Source organism: Aplysia californica, unplaced genomic scaffold (assembly GCF_000002075.1).
Source record: "Aplysia californica isolate F4 #8 unplaced genomic scaffold, AplCal3.0 scaffold00050, whole genome shotgun sequence".
NCBI classification, from domain to species: domain Eukaryota; kingdom Metazoa; phylum Mollusca; class Gastropoda; order Aplysiida; family Aplysiidae; genus Aplysia; species Aplysia californica.
Window position 1 is genome coordinate 465,423 of NW_004797320.1, and position 20,916 is coordinate 486,338.

Genomic DNA, 20,916 nt, shown 5'->3' on the forward strand with positions numbered 1-20,916 from the left:
CACTGAACTGAAAACAACTCAGTCTTGCGGCGCATGCAGTAAGTAAAGAAAAAAGAAGAAGAAAATAGATTTAAACAAACAAAAAAATAACACTAAACTACCGTTCTTGGTCCAATGAAAATTCCCTGCGCAGACTGCAATTAAATATTAATGAGTATATAGAAAACACCTCTTTATATTTGTCGCATATGCACGAAAATCGAGATTTTTTTGGTTTTTAGGAATTTAGAGGCTTATGAAAAAAAAATCATGAAAATTCACCGCTTAGTTTCTGTGTAATGAGGTCCACCAGTTGTCCATTTAGTGTTGTCCGGACTATAGCATTTCACTTCAGAATGGTCAAAAATAAAATCAGTTTACCAATCTCTAAGGATAAAATTAAGGAAATCCTACCGGAAGAAGAGGAAGAGCACAGACGGACAGACGGAGTTGAAGAGAGAAAGAGAGAGAGAGAGAGAGAGAGAGAGAGAGAGAGAGAGAGAGAGAGAGAGAGAGAGAGAGAGAGAGAGAGAGAGAGAGAGAGAATTGGGGGTGGGGGTGAAGGGGGAGGGAGAGAGAGAGAGAGAGAGAGAGAGAGAGAGAGAGAGAGAGAGAGAGAGAGAGAGAGAGAGAGAGAGAGAGAGCAAGGATTTGACTGAAATTGGGATGTTCCACTTCTCAATAGAATTCTGTCAAGATATAAATAAGAAACATTCACTGACTGAATTGGACTAGATGCTCGTACAAAAACAAGTTGATAAACAAGACGCCAAAACACAACATTCTAATGGTTCAATGAATGATGAAGGTCTGACCTGTATCTCAGAGGTTTCCTCACTCCAGGGGCCTTAACCCAGTTCGGTCTCGCAAATTTCGTTGCCAGAATTTTCATATTCACTTTTCCTCCGGTGTGTTTACGGACTGTTTGTTTGGTTCTTGCCATTCTGAAAACCAGAAACCTTCTTAGAAAGGACCAAAAAATGATTATTGTTAAAACGCGCAGCGTAATCTTACAAATTTCTGTACAAAAGGTTAAGTTATAACTGTTGGAATCAAGTACTACTTGATTTTTCTTAATTACCACAACCGATAGTTTTATTTTGCACGTAGCCAGTTATGGGATGACAGAAAATGTGCAGCACAAAGCAGGTGGTCGGTTATCTGCACTAGCCGATTCGAGCATGACGCTTCCACGTATAACAGTGACAGGAGGCGCCATGTAGCCGGTTAGGCGAAGCTGTGTGCTACTGTTCGCTGTCATTGGCCTAACAAGTATAGATCTACATGGACGACTGCGAGTTATAGGCCTTTTATTTAAACTAATATCTTAACGACAGCTGACTGACAAAATGTTTTAGAAGACAAGAATAACAAAATTCGCATTTGAATTCAAAGATGGGTAGTCTCTACTTTCCCAATCATCATTGTTCGGTGCTAGTCAGTTGACAGATCATGGAAAAACGGATGGTAGTCAACTGGCATGACCTCTTACACCATTTAGAGATGTTAGTATTTTTTCTTCTTTTTTTTTTTCTTTTTCCTGGAGCTATTGTAGATAGGCGTTGGGTCAACCAGCGCCAACATTAGTTGGTTTGACCTCTTTGAAGAATTTGGTAGGGCTCACCTCCGTGCCTCATCAGAATACACCTCTAGTCCGTCACCGAAGAGTCATTGACTTCGATGGATGCTGGGTAAGAAATGTTCATATATCCTTGATAGTCATTGGTGTTACAGAGATTTCACAGGTATGGATGTGGTTTGAGCGTGATAACTATGTTTTAAGGACTAACACATAGGTAGGGGATTTCTTCAAACGCCCCCTAACCCTAACCCTAACCATTCGATACTTCCTTGCCCGTTTATATTTCATGAAAACCTGCAAGGTCTATTTATAATCGATACCTTCCTTCCTGTGCGTTATTATTCGATACCTACCTGTCATTAGTACATACCTGTCTTACCTTGCGATTATACGATATCTTGATGGATCATAATTTGATACATTCCTATCTGCCATTACTCGATTCCCTCCGAAGTACATTAAAACTAATTATTTGATACCACCTTTGTCTGGTCAGTTTTCGATAACACATTTATTTGCCTAGTCATTCGGTCCCATTCGGTCTCACTGGCTGTCTTTAATTGTATACTTTCTTTGCCTGATCATAACCAATACCAATGATAGTACATAACAAGATGGGCCACTTCTCTCTTTGAGCCAATTAAAAAAGTGTCCTCCAAATTTGGTGGCGCCCTCTTCACAAAAGCGCACTCTTTGCGAACAGAGTTACCCTACTTGAGTTTTAAAAAATCAAAGTGAAACTAGCAAGTTTTGGGATAAATTTCGGAAGAACGCTTTTTTAAATGGTTACGCTGACAAAAAACCTCTTCCGGAGGAAAGGGTGATGGTTTTCTTTGTTTAATTTGACTTTAGAATGAAAGGCGAGAGGTCATTAAAATATAAAAAAAACTAAAACTCCGCACTGAACGTACCCGAACTGCTGATGAACAGCAGTCGATCTGCGCACGCAAGGAGGTGCTATTCCTATTCTTCTTCTGGAAAAACGAAAGAGAGCTTCAAAACAGACTGCAGCGCCATCTGAAGCAAAGAGCATACTTCCTGCGGACACTTTTTTGGCTGAGTGGCCCATCTTGTTATGTATTATCATTGTTATTTTACACGTATTCAGTATTAGATAATTCCTATGTGTCCCCATTCGACATTGGGATTATTCGCTACGTATATGGGCCTATAGTAACAAACAAGTCACAATCTAAGGCTGTTATCATTCAACACTAATTGTGACCTTCAAGTCTAGTTATTCGATTTATTTAAATTGATTTTTTGGTCACTGATATATTTATGAACATGAACTAGCAGAATGCCGCCATAGTGACGAGCTCAAGACGTGAAGTGAAGAGACAAGGGACCACCTAACATGTCGTAATCATTTTCAAGAAATCTCGATTTATTTATATAATTGGTGTACTAACAATCATATTATATTATGGTTTTGCTTAGAGTATTTTCTATCTGTCATTTTGTTCATTTTGAAAATGTGCTTTCTAAGGGCTTACTAAGGTTTGAAACATTTCCTAATATTTAGACATTTAAAAGTTTTGATGGATGTGTCCTTCACTTATTAAACCTGCTTTTCTGTTTTTCTGTTTACTGTTGTTTAACAAGACTTTTTCAGGTAATTGTTTCCCTTACTCAAGCAGCTTTTTTGGGGGTTGCTGTTACCAGCTTCATAAAAGAGGACTCCTCTAGTTTTGTGACTGAATGTTCTACCTTCAAAATCAACTGTGTTTTGTTTCTTTTAAGTCTTAAACATTTTACTTGTGTGGTGATGTTGTGTTGTAAAAAAATTTTTTTAGGCCAAACGATCGGTTAATGAGACTCGTGGAGCAAGGGGTGGAGATGAACGGAAATAACCGAGGAAATGGCTTTTGAAAGAATACTTTACACAGATTTATGGAACCTGGAGTCTTTATCCAAATATTGTATTCCATTTATTATTACGTGTGAACTCTCCGTTTCTCCTGCCTATTCTCCGCTGCTCTCTCTCTCTCTCTCTCTCTCTCTCTCTCTCTCTCTCTCTCTCTCTCTCTGTGTGTGTGTGTGTGTGTCTTTGTCTATCTTTCTCTCCCTCTGTCTTTCTCTCTCTGTCTTTCTCTCTCTGCCCACCTCTCTCTCTCTCTCTCTCTCTCTCTCTCTCTCTCTCTCTGTGTCTTTTGGCTCTCTCTCTCTTTCCGTGCAGGCGCTTGTGTGTGTGTGTGTGTGTGTGTGTGTGTGTGTGTGTGTGTGTGTGTGTGTGTGTGTGTGTATGTGTGCGTGTGTGCGTGTGTTTGTCTATCTCTTTCTCTGTCTCTCTGCAGCACAACTACCACCATCGGATGCTCTCGTGGTGTGGAGTTTCGATGTTGGCCTTTCATTCAATAGGTCCCGGTTTCGAAACCTGGCAGCGACGGAAAATTTTCATCTCTAAATTTGTCTCCTTTCACCTCCTTTCCACATCTAACCATGTTCTGTCGTCTGCCTTCGTCTCCACTTTCTGCCCCCACCCCGACCCCCTCCTCTGGAGGTGATCTCAATCCACTTCACTTTACCTCATTCAAATACATAAAAAGGAATTGTGATTAACGATGAATTAATTAGATATCATGAAAATGATGATCTGATCAGAAAGCTATCAAATAATGCTACGCTAAAAAGTATCGAAATATGACAAAACAACAGACGCAACAAATATTGATTGGTCAAGGGAAGTATCAAATATTGACTGAAAATTCTGAGCCGGTGGTGAAGTATTTAGAGCATAGATCACATTCTCCAGAAAGTGGTACCGAATAATGACTAGTATACATTATGATGACAGCGGAGAAGACCTCGGACGGCTAGTGGTAGAAGACCGAATATAAGGATCAGATACACGTATCATGTATAAAACTCCCTCCATTCACCCTATAGCAGCTTACTAGTAGTATACTGCGTCTGATTTTCTTTCCCAGCCCGATCAAATAGAATCGACTAGACTAATCAGACAAGTGTCTACCTTACTTAAGCCTCACATCATCACATCCGGACATTCGCGCTGTTGTTTTCGCGCAAGACGCCACGTTCCTTTGAAAACGCTGACTCATGGTAAATAAAATGTGAAGTCTTTTCTAAAGTATCCTTTTCTCTCCACGGTCACAGCCTTTTTTTTCATTTCCTTTTTTTTTTTAAGTTTAGGGAAACATTCTTGAAATCAAATTCTTTTTGATTCAGAGAAGCGTCTTGTAACCTTCATATTATCAATTAATCTATTTTTTTAACCCCCTAATTTTCGTTTAAATTTAAAGGAAACTTCTGTTAAACCACAGACTTATAGAACGTTGTACGGCATAATTGTACCTGTGTATTAGAATGTCTTACACGGTGTGTTTTTGAGCGTCCACACGGAATTGTCTTCAAATCCAAAATGATTGATACAGAATGGGAAAAAGTGTGCTTTTATAATATAATTATTATAGTGCCCCCCATCATTTTCTAAATTTAGAAATGACATAAGTCACGCTTATAGCAGACTTTACTCATTGGTTACTTCAATGTCACCATTAACAATATGACTGGTCAGTTTTAGAGCTCGTTTATTGGTTAAAGACTGCCTGATCTCTAAAAGATTATTGGTCATGGCAGAAGCATTTTCATTGGTCATTTTGTCTAACTCACAAAGCTTAGGTCAAATTAGGTTGTTTGCACAAGGTGCAACTTTTGTAAGAGATCCATATTAAGGGTATGTGCTGGTAAATAATCTCCAATTTGTGACTGACCTAGTGCGTCATATCAATGATTTCTTCTTTTCCTTTTCCAATGTCAGTCTCTTTTTCTAACTTTTTTAAAAAAGTCATAGCCTGCCATAAGGTGGTCTCCGGTTATCACCACATTTAAAGAAGAATGGCCTCCTCTCACAAATGTCAAAGGTATTTTTTAAAGACCTCCTGTATTTTTAGTCCACAGAGGATAAAAGTAAAAGTTTTGATGTTTTTGTACACGTTTAAAATTAAAGCCGCGCTAAACACACACACACACACACACACACACTTTGACAGTCTACCAGTACTTCACGATTTGGGTTTCCGGGGTCTGTACTAGTAGGACCCCAGAGACCGGAAGGAAATAGAACTGGACAGAAGGCAAAGTAAGTACATGCATTGATTGCAAGAGGAAAAGGCACCACCCAGATACCAGAATGAGGATACGACGAAGATTCCCCCCCCCCCCCAAAAAAAAAGAAATCCCGTCAACGGGACGACTAGTTTACCCTCTCGGGCTGTCCAGTGTCACTTAGTCTAGAGATCAAGAAGTGATGTATCTTTCTGTTTGGTCACAGGGCGCCTCCAGAGAAAACATTGAAATTTTGAAAATCAGCTCTGAACTCTGTACAGGGAGCACAAATAAAAATCACCATGTTCAGTAGGCTGTATACTGTATAGTTGTAGCCTAGGTTAGTGTATTGAAAAACGGATGACGTTCTCAACGTCCAACTTTGCAGCTCGAGTCAACGTTAGATTCTAGGCTTTTCACAAAAGCGTAAGAATCTCTCTCTCTCTCGTCTGTGCTTGTCCTACACGCACACAACATGCGTTATAAGAAAACATTTATTGTCATTCCGAAAAGTGCTACGTATATAATAAAAGCAGCTTTTGGCAGAGAACGACGGATGGCTACGGATACATCAGTCGTCAAGCTGATACAGGACACACAACAGACATTAGACAGACAGACATACAGGTGGATAGACAGAGAGATGGATAGACAGACAGACAGACATTAGACAGACAGACAGACAGACAGACAGACAGACAGATAGCAATATAGATAGATAGACAGACAGACAGACAGACAAACAGACAGACAGACAGACAGACAGACAGACAGACAGACAGACAGACAGACAGACAAACAGACAGACAGACAGACAGACAGACAGACAGACAAACAGATGGATGACTGCAACGTCTCAGATGGAAAGGCCCTTCTTGACTCCGTCTTCAATCTCGAAACTTTTCCAGTACACATGTATTTAGTATAATTTAGATTATAAAGCATTCTGTATGAACATGGATCGAGCTGCGTCGTTCAGACGTTTTCATTCCTTTCTAAACCTTCCTTTGCTGCTCAGTTACTAAAAGAGTTCTGAACCTTTCTAGCTCTTTGTTTTGTTATCACAACATCAGTACATGTATGGTATGACTCTTTTATCCCGACTCCACTCAGAGAGATCCAAACTACAATTTATCAAGTGGCAATAGTCATCCGTCCACAATTCCAAACTGCCTATCACATTTTGCAAGAGAAGCTTTACTCTAGAAGTAGAAGTTAAAAGGAAAGGGTCTACGGATGAAAATAAATGTATAGCACAAATGCACCAAAGAGACTATCAGAACTTTTGTGCTAATTTACCATAATATATATTTTATGCCCCTGCCGACACAATGAAGAGTAGGAGGCGGCCTGCTGCAACCATGCCTGCCACTGCCAGGACCCATCTAGTTCAAAACACTCCAACTCCAACGTCAACAGAAAGACGGAAACAATTGATAAAATATTTTCCCCACAAGGACATCTAGCTCACATTTTTGCTCTTGCATACACAGCAAAGAGCCGAACCATTACATCACCACAGACGTCTGCAATGACTAAATAGAACAAGTACGAAGATAGCACGCTTCTCTACTCTCTGTTTCTGGCTTAGCACTTTTCCACTTTTCATCATTAAATGACCGGTGACATGCCTGTGTATTTTTATTTTTCCAAACTAAACCAAAAAAAAGGGTGGACAACAATATGAGGTTTTACTTTAAAAAGTTTTATTAGACACAGCATTACAGGTTGACTAAAAGCTTGAGTGACCGAAGAATCAATCAAATACACTATAAAAAGCTTGAGTAAAAGATTTATAACAAATAATTTGAAGAAGCTTCGGCTCACTCACAGACATACTGTGGAAGCTTGTTTGGCTACACTTACTGGTTTGTGTTTCTTCTACTACAACTTTAGTAATCAATTATGTCAAATGTGCGGAAAATTTACTACTACTTGTCACCTGAAGAAAGAGTCACACTCTCCGATGGTCAGAGATAGTCAACAGTGACCACATTAATAGTATCTGGCAGCTCCAAAGTTTGTGTGTTGGACACATCCATCAACTGTTCCTTTTTTCAGAAATCTACTGCCTTACAAGGAGAGGGTGCATTTCTTTCACGGTTTAAGATTCAGAAAAGCTACTATACAAAGCACTGTACATTTAAAAGAGATGCAATAATTCTATGGATATTTTTGTCTAGGATACTATTTGGCAATCCGATATTTGTATCATACACCTATTTGTCTAGGATACCATCATGCTGTTTGATATTTATATCATTAGCCTTTTTGCCTTAAAAACAGTCTGGAATTTTGAAGCCAGGGTAGGGCTACAGGAAAAAAGTTTGGAAACACAGCCTCGTAGAGTTCTTAGAAAATGTTTTAAAAATAATAATTTCACAACCTTCGCTGAATTTTGAGACAATCTAGTTTCTACTATCCAGACCTTCACTATGAAATAGGCTGCACACTAATCAGCTCAGCAGTCTGGATCAAAGTGAGTCGAAACACAATGGATAAAAGCTTGACATAGAATTTGAATACAGTCCCAGTATTGTCCCTTTACATATATAAATACAGAACAAGGAAAGCTTAACAGCTTAACATCTTAGTTTCGTTCCTAAAAAGAACATCTGTTAAAAAAAACAGAAAAAACTAACACAACCTAGCAAATCACTCACTCATTGACAAATTAAATAAAACTGTACAAGTTTATAATCTTGAACAGAAAAAAATGTTTTAAAAAAACACAAAAAAACCAGTAAGTCAGAATATTTACTGATACTGCGACACATTTGGTTAATAAATCAAACATGTATGCGTGACATTCAAAAATCAAAAGTGTATCATCAGGCTGCAATTACTCTCTCAAATTATGCATTATAAGAAGACCTGGCAAGTTAATGAAATAACTCTCCACACTATTTCGGATCAGGACTTAATTGGTCTACGGTCATCAACATGAGATGCATATCGTCGAAGCACGGAGGTACCAGTTGCTGCTATACCAGATGACCTGGATGCCTACATGTTGGACAAACTGTCAGCACAGAGGAATATCTGCACTTCAAATGTGGAAACAGCAGCACCAGAAGTGATGAAATTTTCCATGAAGTGATTTTTTTTCTTTTCTTCCCCCTTTCACAAGGGAGGGAAATTTTGAACCCTAAAAAAAGATGGAACAGTGAAAAATGCCACCCTTTCCAAACGCAACCATTCACTCTGCCGCTCTATAAATGTTCCAATGCTTTACTGTACTAGGTGAAAATCAGCACAACTCACATTACGGAAAAATAAGCCCCACAAAGCGATGAGGGGCAAAAAGGTTGCGTGAATACTTACTCACCTATCTGAATAATGAATGACCAATCCAATATTTTCCAAGGTAATGGACTCAGATGAGATTATACATGTCATAATAGTAGTAGTATACAGTCATTGCAGCTCTCTAGAATAATGACCCTAAGGTGAAATCATAATCATTTCCAAAGACACATAACAGGGCGCAGAAAACATTTAAAAAATGATATTTACAGCTAAACCGACCCTAGAGTAGCAACACTCAGACTCATAGGAACATGAGGACATTCACGGCTTTAAGTCTCATTGAAATGATTGCACAGCTAGCAACAAGTCATCTGGAACAAAGTGGGGTATGAAAGAGGGGGAAAACGCACACAAAACAACAATGGTTCGATGGTAAGCTACTGACATTTGATTGCAATTTTGAAAAAGCTGCATGTCTCAGGCGATTTATCCATCAGAGGAAGAGAATACGGGCTGACTCGTTGGCTTGCAACTTTCACCAAATCCCTGTTCCGAACATACACGAGAAAGACCAGAGTACATTTTGCCCCTGAATGAAGAGAATGAAGAGAATGAAAAACATCAACAGCTGGTTTTGGCAGTAAATTAGCCTTCCACCTCTATGAAAAGTATCATGCGAAGGCAGAACCAGAACAGAAGTTCCTACACCCTGATAAAAGTCCCTAGAGTTGGTACTGGAGAAAGACGAAAAGATCTCGAAACTGAAGAAAACTAGATATATATAATAATTTTTTTCTTATATAAATCACAAAGGGGGAAAAAAAAGAGCGTCCTGCAGATACTTGACGACATGACGGTGACAGTTCACATCTTGCAATCTTCTTCAAAATCCGAAAATTGAAGTCGAAAGAAGGAATCGGCTACAGCACGTACACATCCAGAAGGCAACCCAAATATCCAGTGCTGAGAAGCTTGATGATAACAATATGACAGGTGACACTAATCAACAAAATGTCAGTGACTATGTACAATATAGCAAACAAAAACTGGCAAACTGTCAAGCCCATGGATAAAATTATTTCCATCACGACAACATCATACATTTTAACATATAAAAGTATGGTAGCAAGAGAAGAATTGTTTTTCCTAGAACAAACAGTAATAGGCACATTGCAGAAGTACATGGGGAGAATGGCCATGACTGTAACACCAAGAAAAAGAGAAAAAAGAAACAGTATTTCAACTTTCTAAATCCTCACACTCAAGAATCACATAGACAAAATCCCTCTAAAGAAAAAGAAGACAAATAAATGTCTTCAACAGAAGAAAAAAAAAAGACGACACATTTATTCGGTAGGAGGAAATATGCACATTTAAATAATATTAGTTTATTAATATGTGCTCAAATCTTTTGTAGTTAGTCACTTTGAAATCACATGAAGTACAGCAATATACAGTAATGTAAAAGATAGAGGAGGTGTAGGAGTTCCCACATTTCACTCCAAAGATTGGCTCATCACAGCCATACGAAGTCAGACTGCTGAAGAAGAAAAAAAGTCTGTTGAATGCATCCACAGTGACCACTCCCTAAAAAAAAAAATCCCTTCAAAACATCTCCTTACTTAGAAAACCAACCATTCCCTTGATAAAACAAACGCAACAAAAAGCAGATACTGAAGACTTCAATCCCACAGAAGGTTACTTGACTAAAACAAGAGTTTTTCATAATTGAAACAACCAACCGAAAGTAAAAAGTATTAACAAAAAGATTAAAAGCCCAAAAGGCTGGAGCTCAAGATAAAATTAACTGGCAGTAGTATTCTTACATGTCAAATATTTTCCAAACAGGACATTGTACACCAGAGAGGGCGCCTACAAGACTTGTCACTGAAGACAACAGACGAGTCAGAGACTGAAGGAAGGGGAATGAAACCAACACTAACCACCCTTGAAGTGTGGCCAGATGTACAGGGACTAGCAAGTGGAAACGGGAACCAGGGGAATCGGACAAAGGGGAAATAGCAGCACCAAAAAATCAGAAGCAACAAAGCAAACATGGATAACATTAATATGAAGCAGATCTCCCGGGTAATGTAAGGACGAACAATCTAACAGAAGGAAAGGAAAACACACTCGAGATTTAACAATACTCTTCTTTTTTTCTCCAGTTAAAGACAGCGCGTGGTAGCTTGTAGTTTAGCCAAGAACACAGAAATTTTTAACACCAATATTTTCATTTGCCAATATCCACAAATGTCATTACACATATGGAAAAGTTACATGAACGAATTGTTTAACATTGCTTTTTTTCCACACAAAAAAGGGGAGGGGGAGGAGGGGAGGAGGAGAGGGATGGAGGGATGGTGAACCCATTCTCAGACCCCACATGAAAAGCTTGAAATGGTCCATTCCTGCTATGAAACATCCATTATATGATTGTACTCCAGACTGACAAATTCATGAATCTTTGATAATAGAAAAAAACAAACACATGCAAGGGAAGTATATGGACCACAAGGTGCTCCTGCTTACAGAGTACAAATGTGCGAACAGGGAGGGGAAAAAATGCAGACAATACAGTCACTGATAAGTTACAAACACATTTGTTGCTTTTTTCCCCCCATTTGAACAGCCTGCTCAAATATCGAAATATGAACAATGTTGCTCGGAGTCCAAGGGCATCCAGGGACCAAGCTTTCCTTAATTTTCATACAGAACCTACAAGAGAGGTAATGACCATGAGTTTAGGGGCAAGTTGGCACCCTGAAAGAAATGTCATCTATCCATCTAAGAATATCTATTGTGATTTTACAAGCTGGAAGCACCTCCTCATACATATGCATAAAACATTGTTTAAGTTGTACAACTGATAAATAGTACAAAACAAAATTGAGCAGAAAATAAGCATTCTAGCAAGTACCCAACAATATTGTTTTTGTACAGTACTGAAGAATCTTTCATTCAGTCAGTTGTTAACTTCCTATCAAACTGTGCAGGCAAATCCTAAAAATATACTATTCAATCAGTCCTTCATAAAGTTTTGTTTGCTCAACTTCGTACTGACTACACTGGGAACTTCACGTTTCAAAGTTTTTAATTTTCAAATTTCCAGATTTAGAAACGAATTCATGACAATTGGATTTATACAAACACAGTGCCCATTTGATAGAAATCACCTTTAATCACTAACATAACACAGCACAACCAGACCATTACAGGTCAGGGTATCCTACAAAAAAATGAAATGTGAACAGCACAGATTCACTGAACTGATGTCGCATTCAAAACTTCTATGAGTTTGTTCAGCTAACAAACTTTTCATTTGGATTCAAGGCATTAAAATTCTTTAGACACATCAAAATGGAGGTACAATGATAATATACATCTAAAAAAATTGCATACTTATCAAGGGCTGACGAAGTATAACGAAACAAAAATCACAAAACTTGCTTACATTGCAAAAACACATGTGACGTAATTACGTAAGTCTAATCATTCTGATTTGATGGGTAGACATTTGGGGGAATATATCTAAAGGTCTTAGAAAAAAATCACATTATTTAGTCCCTCATATTTATATGAGGTATATTTAAGTCCATAAAAGACAAGTTAAAATAATTCATAACCGTAACCCTCAGGATCACCCCCACTGAAACTGACTGATCTCAAGCACAAAAAGCAGGTTCACATCAACAAATATCTACAGCTGAAGACAGAACTTTTTTTTTAAAGTTATCTTAAATCATCAGCATTGCTGGTAATAATAGCAGACTAACCTCTCTTAAAGGGGATTACAAAATGCTCTTTGCTGATTTGATAAACGAAAGAGATTAGCTAGCACTATAGCGATATTCTTAAAAAATAATTTGCAAGCAACAAAAGAAATCAAAGCAAATCCCATTAGAGGCAATAACGGGAGCAATAAGGCAAGCGATGCAGAGAGAGTGCTCTGAAGATGAGAGATGGGACAATACTAATTATTCTACTGAAATGATGACATGAGCTGGGATGAGAGAGGAGAGAAGGGCAGTGGGGAGTGGAGGTCCTGGAGGCCGATCTAGTGGTCAGTGGTGGCCAGGCCAGTTAGTGAACAAGTAAGTAAATGGTGGACGAGGGGCCTTCTAGTCAGCAGCGTCCCGGTCTCAGATGGCACTCTCTTTGCTTTCCTTGTTCTTCTTCTTGGAGAATGACGGCATGCGGAACTTCTTCTTTTTCTTTTTGTCCTTAGTAGGAGATGGATGCTCTTTTGTCGGAGATCCCTGAGGACATTTGAATTTCGAATCAGAAAAAAGAAACTTGAAGGAATTGTTTTAAAATACAGAAGATCGCTTTATCATATTTTTTAAAAAGCAAAAGAGAAAACAAAATGCTCGAGGGTTATTTTTTTCTGTGGAGGAGAAGCAGAGATGGAGATATACCATAAAAAGGTAAGAAAAGAAATTGAACTGAAACATCCTAGCACATACCTCTGATGTGTGTGTGTGTCATATACTTTGATGTGTGTGTGTGTGTGCGTCTGAGTCAGTCAGTCAGTTTGTGTGTGTGTGTGTGCGTCTGAGTCAGTCAGTCAGTTTGTGTGTGTGTGTGTGCGTCTGAGTCAGTCAGTCAGTTTGTGTGTGTGTGTGTGTGTGTGTGTGTGTGTGTGTGTGTGTGTGTGTGTGTGTGTGTGTGTGTGTGTGTGTGTGTGTGCGTGTGCGTGCGCGCGCGCGCGTGTTTGCGAGTGCTCGTGCGCGTGCGCGCGCGTGTTTGCGAGTGCTCGTGCGTGCATGCGTGCAGGCTCCAATGTGTGCAGGAGTGCATGTGTGTGTGGCGGTTTGTGTGATTGGAGTATATGAAAGCTTGTCACAGACATGCCTTAAACAATATCCTCTTAATCCTTAAAAAGGCACCCTCCAACTAACCATCTGTGGTAAGGGAAAGACATTCTAGAAAAGTAACAACTGAAAAATGTCATGAAATGGCACAAAAGTAACAGCATCGAAAGTTCAACAAAATATCTAGTTGCAGTTTATTTGGTTTTTTTAGTAGAGGTTTTACAGCGCTCGCAACTGCATAAGGTCATATGAGCGCCAGAAGATTAGAGGTGTTACAAGAGAGTAACAAACATAAAAAAGAAAAAGGGGAGATAAGGACGATAGATGTTTGATAGGAAAGAAGAAGCAAACCACACCAGAGCACCCGCCAACCACCCATTAATTGCAGTTTATTACCTAACAGCATAACACATACTTAACTCTAAAAACAGAAAAGGACAAGAGTAACAAAGAAAAAGGAAAGTAGAAGAAGCCAATTACTACAAAGCCCCAAACACTTTTCAATGAGTTACAGTAAATGAACATACATTTTTTGTCAACAAAGAGATGCACATCTTCACAATGACAAATATTTCGTACCAGGAAAAAGCAAAACTGATTAACAAATATATCGGGAGCAAAGAATTAGGACCTGCTAATAGCCCCTTTCAACCACTTGTTAAAATAGCTAACGGAGAGTGAAAGATAACAAAGAGAAAGAACATGCCCAAAAAGTGAAAGTTACCTCCTTGCTGCTCCTCTCTTCCAGAGTCTCCCCTCCACTGGCGCTGTCTGTGGACCTCAGAGTGTCAGACTTTGCTGGGGACGCTGGCTTGTCCTCTCCAAGCTCTTCCCCTGCAGACATACACAATACACCAGATAGAGATTGAGTACAGGTAAACATATCAACACTTAACCATCATTTAGCATTGAGGAAAAGCAAGACAGATGGACAGACAGACACAACAGGGAGAAAGTAAAGAAATAGTAAATACTCATAACACCCTCCAACCCAAAAATTCACCAACATATTCACAAAACAATTCAACAGAATGAATGGTTGACGAATGAAAAGGAAAAAAAATGTATAAGAAAGACGCAACAGTCCTTACGTCTGTGCATGGCTAATATCATGTGATATGAAAAGTGCCTATTTCAGCGAAAACTTGAAGACCCATGCTATCAGTAGACACAGTAGTTAACCAAAGAAGTTAACATTTGCCTTTTGGGGTGTCTGTATCCCATGTGGTCAGCGATAATCAGAAATATATATATCAAGGTTTTATGACAAACAAATAATAATGCTTAAAACAGTACCACTGTCCTGCTCTTATTTTTCAGCTCCATTACAAGAAGACATTATAATACATATATGGTGAGTTTGGATTACAAAAACTTCATCAATGAGTGCTGCCAACAAAGCTCTTATAACACAGGCAACTCACTCTAGCTGCTTGCCATGCCAGCATAATCATTTTGAAAACAGGGTAATTGACATATAAAAAGATAAGGGAGAACTACATACAATACACATTAATGAAAAGCAAAATTGAAAATGTTGGCACATCCTCACCACTTCTTTACAAATGCATAGCAATATTTGTAACAACTATAAGTCTTGCCACAAAACCAACTAAGCAATTGCTAGAACATTCAAATTCTTCACATTCCCATTTGCAACCATGCATGAGCAATACCAAACAAGAGCTAACAAACAGAAAACATTAATAAACAAGGCAATCTTTTCTCTTTTAACTGTTCACCTACAAATGTGACAGAATCCCATTTCAATGTTTTGATTATTGACTTCCTCTAAATTAAATGGTTAAAAACCACTAGACGTGATGTTGCATTTCAAAGACATAGTAACCTAAAATAATCCACAATTTATGCTATTGGACTAGAAAAACTTTATGTATATCAAGCTTAGTAAGTTTTCAACAGCTGAAAATTTTGTTAACTTACTTAGCTGGGGTTTCCGGTCAGACTTAGACCTCTCTACATTTTTGCGATCCAAATCTTCAACCACTTTGAAGCAAAACATGAGAAAAAGAAATCAAAATAACTTCATGAACCAAATGGAAATATAAAAAAACCAAAATCAAACAAAAAGATTTTCACATAAAACATACAAGCTGAAGCTCTCCTGCGAGTGTATGTCTGTGACATGACAGGTATCAAACTTTCATTTGTCCAAAAAGTTTCTCTTCATCAAATGTGATGCATTTTAAAATCTCACATTCAATTCGTCGTCTACTCTACCACACAAACACTTCCTATAAAGAAGACCAAAACTAACACAGCCCATCAGCTTTTCCCACAGAAATTGGAACTCTATACTTATATTACAACTTCCTTAACTTTCAAGTACAAAATGAACGTCATTAATGAGATAGATTTGAAATCTAGTAAAAATAGTTTTTAAAATTTTTAAATCAATCTCTAGATTTAAAACGGACTAGTAAAATATTATGTCAAAACTTGCATGTTCAATTTCTGCTTGATCGACAGCACATAATCATGGGGTGAAAACTAACATTGTAAGCAAGTCTTAGGTTCTGGACTTCTAATGAACTAGTAACATGAACATCAAAACACTTACGTTCTGGATTTCTACTAGGTTGTCTCTCAGACTCAGATCTCTTAACTGCAGAGTTGGCTGGGTCTGTCCACACATGCAAACATAACCAAAATGCACAAATCAATGCACAACTGAGGCAAACCAAAAGCTCCAATGCAAATAAACAAGCAAACCACTAAAGTAAAGAAACTGTAAAGAAAAGGGGGAAATAAGGGAAACAAAAGAAAGAAAAATGAATGTCTAAAACCCAAAGAAACAACCAAAAATACAAAACAGTTGAAAAATCTCTTGAACTATGGGGAGAGTGGGGTGGTATTCCTGAAGATAGTAAAACACTTGTAACTTTGATTTCTTTTTAAAATGTTTGGGGAAGATTTCACTTCAGAAAAAAAACATTCCTTTAGATTACTGTCATTTGGTATTAAACATTTTTTAATATATGGATATCAAAATGATTTATCACTGATGACGAACTTCTTTTATTTCCATTTTTTCTCCTCCAGAAAATCGATCATCTGCTGACAGACAAACAAAATGTTTCTAGTTCAGACATTTTCTGTTCATGGGCTACAGCTCGCACTAAAAGCGAATAAGAAAGGGGGGGACTACAGTCCCTTTGATTTGTGTAAGTCGATGATCATCCATTATCTCAGTAATTTATGCAAAATACACTAAAAGACTTAAACTTAAACAAAATTTTCAGTTGGGCAAAACAATAACGCAGCGACTGAAAAAGGGAGGGGTGTGAACAAATGAGGGATGCCAAGCCCCCTAACTGCGGAACGTTGAAATGGGAGACAACCTGTGTAGTAGTTACAGTGCCCAGTGTCAGAACCAGAAGTTGTTTCCCTTTCACTGTCAGCATCTGCCACGCCAATTAATAAATTGTTAAAAGGGCTGAAGCAGTTCCAATGTGACAACAGCACACGTTAGAGCAAAAAAAAACTGTCTGTTTTAAAGGTGTGTTTTTCTTTACGCTGAGAAAATAAACAAGTTAAGACATGACAGCATTTAACTTCTGAAAGTACTTGAACTGATTAATACAAAAGACTTAAATGACGAAGTCAACAACATAAACCATAAGAGACAACATTGTAATATCTTGTTTGTACACAATATTGCCTAGTGTATTTCTTTGCTTTCACATTCCATGGCTCTATAGGAACTTGAATAGCTTCTTAATCAATTGGCGCTTGATGCCATTGCTTCTTCTCTCGCACAATGCAAGCGTTGATACAAAAGGTATGGCCTGGCTATAGTTCTGAGGGTCTCCAGTTATTGATGACCAAGGGGTTCATTTGCCACCAGCATTCCACTTCCTACACAGTACGTTACGAAACACGACATGCAAAGCTTGTAGGCAATTTCCTAAAAACATGCAGTATAGAATGATATACCAAAGCATAAGCTCAGCTTACAGCTTGTAGTAATATATGAGGAGAGGGAAATGAGGACCAATATATGGAAAGGCAAAGCTCATACTCATATATACGACAGCAGAGTGATTTTCGTTTATTAAGCAATGGTTAGGTACAGAAGCACTCAAACACTCTCATCTGTTTACGTGTGCTTACGTCAGGGAAAAAAATACTTCAATATAAATTTCTACAAAGGAAAGAAAGTGTAGTTATCGGTGCGCTTGTGTGCATGGGTGCCTGTGCGCGCGCGCGTTTGTTTGTGTGTGTGTGTGTGTGTGTGTGTGTGTGTGTGTGTGTGTGTGTGTGTGTGAGTGTGTGTGAATGTGTTTGAGTGTGTGTACATGTGTGTGTTTGGTAAAGGCACAATTGAAGTTGAGCGTTTACAGCAATAACTGAAACAATTTTATTCTAACATCGACGGCGACTTTCTTCAATGGGCTGCTCGTTTAGATAAGTCCCGAGTTACACCCCAGCCATGCTACGGGTTTTGAGACTGACAGGGGAAGGAATTAACACCGACAAGGCATATTTATGTGGGGGGGGGGGGTGTCTATCAGGACGAGATTTTTATCATTTGTGCTTAATTCGGATTAGATCTAAAGCCTTCTGGTCTGCGAACTGCTTTAACGCAATTTTCCTTGCCATTACACTCTTAAACGGGCCAAATCTCTCTCGCTCTCTCTCTCTCTCTCTCTCTCTCTCTCTCTCTCTCTCTCTCTCTCTCACACACACACACACACACACACACACACACACACACACACACAATACTCCCAACTAGCTCTCAGGGCCTTGTTGTAAATGAGTGGTCGCTGTAGAGTTCAGAAATAGAAAACGATCGTGCTTTTGATAAACGCCGGCGAGCGAATGAGGGCCACAGGCGCCCCACTTGGCTCAAGAGCGAGCTCTCCAGAAGCAAAGTAAGCACGTTTAGAGGTACAGAGAGAAGGATAGGCCGTGGGGGGAAAAGGGGGAGAGGGATAAGCGAATGGCTCTAAGATGTATAGGGCGGACAGGAAATCAGCGTAGCTCTATTACAGGAGCTTGCTGTATGTATCCTCCTAACAGATCGACAGAGGCACTAGCAGATGTCAACATGCCCTGTTCCAACAGCTTCCAAAAAACTCGTTCCATTATCAAACCCCTTTCACAATAAAGCCGTCTGAGGAAGATCGGATTATCTCAAGAACTAAAAACACTTGTCAGCTACTCTTCCATAGGTTGTAGTCTAAAATCTCTGCAGCTCTAACTTTAAATATTTATTTGTGGGGGGGGGGGGGAGGTTACGTTAGATCATTTAGGAGGTGGGCTTCGACCCTGCCTGTCATGTCAGGTCTGCCGCTCTAATATGTCTGAATCTTTGTGAAAACATGAAACATTTCAACAGCAATGATTATATGAAATTAAATGAAATCCACAGCAAACACGCTGTGATGTTAACAAACTTATAAGTGCACTTCAAATTCCGTAACCATCCAAAACACTCAAGAGAATGTTGCGTTACTGGGGAAACCTTTAAAGTCAAACAAAAATTGAGTCTGTGTGCCAAGAAATCAACGGTGAAACACAAAAAGCGACAGAGATTGAAACCTGGAAAGCCAAATCATAGACAGAAAGAGGCGGAGGGAACCCCAGTCCTAAAAAATACAACAAACTGGGCGGCCAGATAATGACTAGACTAGCTCCTTCTTGTTTATCATTTTAAGGGCTGGCAACAGAAGAAACACCCTGTTCTTCGGAGAAGCAATTTTGGGGGTTTATTGCCACCTGCTGTCATTATGAAAGACGTATTGTTTTTCTTATCGTTACTATTCTTTTCTTTTTTTTTTTCCTTTTTTTTTTCTTTTTTTTTTTTTTTTTTTTTTTTTTTTTTTGCTTGCGTATTCATTCATAGAGTCAACCGCTTCCCTATTCGTACAATCTACCACAAAACCCTTGCCAATAAATTCTTCTTCCAACGAAATGGATGCACCATTAAGATACGATGCAAATTACTCTCTCATTACATTGGAAATATCTACAGCTCCGAGCGCGCAAAATAAAACCAGCACACAACGCTAGGCCATAAATCACTGATGATGCTGATTTGCTTGAGACTTCAATAAGCGCCGTCCGGTGAGAGGGGGGGGGGGGTGTAGGGGTGTAAGCTGCACGTTGAAATTTTCGACGTCATCAACTGGTCCAGAGGTCTAACGTGCCTTTTCAGAGTAGAAGTGGACAGCAGCTGGCGACTGTGTAGTCCGTTCACTTATTCACACACGACTAACGCTCCACTCGATTTGTCTTTCCCATTCCCAGTGTCCCCACTACCACGCGCTCTAGAGACATCACCCACCTGGGCTTCAAGTTATCAATGGAAGGTCCCCCCCCCCCCCCCCCACACACACACACACACACACACACACACACACACACACACACACACACACACACACACACACACTTTTTTAAGTGTCAGAATTACATTTCAAAAGATAGAGTAAACGACGACTAGGGAGAAGACGAAGCCATGGTATGTTCCTTTGCCTGCAACGTTAGAAGGCATTGCTGGAGTTGAGTTCTGTAACTAGACGTCACACTGACATCATTACCACGGTGTAGGGGCGAAAACAAACTTTACATCTGCAGACACGACTTCCCATTGAACTAGTCCTAACGTCATAATATGTGTATGTGCGCGCACGCACACACACAAACACACACACGCACCCACGCGCACACACACACACACACACACACACACACACACACACACACACACACACACACACACACACACACACACTACCCTTTCCTCTCTTCTATGAATACACAAACCATTATCCTGTTTGCCATCAGCATCCAACCGCGACCAACCACGATGCTTTCTAATGCAAATACGCTTCTAACAAAAATTGGGCTCAGCATGCGTGAGGGGGGAAGCAAATAGACATAGGCTTCATGCAAAGACCCAGGCACACACTTGTCCCGTGTACCACACAATGATCGTAGTAGGCCCTACGATGCCTCTCGTAAATTTCAAGTCGAGTTCCAAGACCAACAGTTACCACACACTACATGTATTACGTCTTGATTTCACTGGTTGTTACGATACGTGCTCCTATCTTGACATCGAGTAAGTGAGTTTGGTATTTCCACACACACAAACAAGTACATGGTGGTTTAATAAATACATTTTATTTGTTAGGTTACCACATAGATTTCTGCAACAAGACACCTATTTACCAAAAGATTAGGTAATATGGT

The 20,916-nt window shown here is 39.2% G+C and overlaps 2 protein-coding genes across 21 annotated transcripts in view; both read right to left on the reverse strand.

Moving 5' to 3' along the window:
- LOC101856006 (histone H3.3) overlaps window positions 1-5,013 on the reverse strand; it is a 9,992-nt gene extending 4,979 nt beyond the window's left edge. The window contains exons 1-3 of one of the 5 annotated variants that reach the window (XM_035968297.1): window positions 4,877-5,012; window positions 1,604-1,666; window positions 795-923 (exon numbers count right to left, since the gene is read on the reverse strand). In XM_035968297.1, coding sequence (XP_035824190.1) covers window positions 795-922 — 128 coding nt within the window. In that variant the 5' untranslated portion in view covers window position 923; window positions 1,604-1,666; window positions 4,877-5,012. Of the gene's footprint in view, window positions 1-794; window positions 942-1,603; window positions 1,667-4,876 lie in introns of all 5 variants that reach the window. The other 4 variants (XM_035968294.1, XM_005092646.3, XM_035968296.1 and 1 more) reach the window with 4 other exon arrangements.
- Window positions 5,014-7,318: 2,305 nt separating this feature from the next.
- The window catches only part of ADD (nervous system adducin), a 79,218-nt gene continuing 65,620 nt past the window's right edge, over window positions 7,319-20,916 (reverse strand). For 7 of the 16 annotated variants that reach the window (XM_035968283.1, XM_013079369.2, XM_013079375.2 and 4 more), the window contains 4 exons: window positions 16,274-16,336; window positions 15,637-15,699; window positions 14,417-14,526; window positions 7,319-13,137 (listed from right to left, as the gene is read on the reverse strand). In XM_035968283.1, coding sequence (XP_035824176.1) covers window positions 13,021-13,137; window positions 14,417-14,526; window positions 15,637-15,699; window positions 16,274-16,336 — 353 coding nt within the window. In that variant the 3' untranslated portion in view covers window positions 7,319-13,020. Of the gene's footprint in view, window positions 13,138-14,416; window positions 14,527-15,636; window positions 15,700-16,273; window positions 16,337-17,054; window positions 17,118-20,916 lie in introns of all 16 variants that reach the window. The other 9 variants (XM_013079374.2, XM_035968285.1, XM_035968289.1 and 6 more) reach the window with 4 other exon arrangements.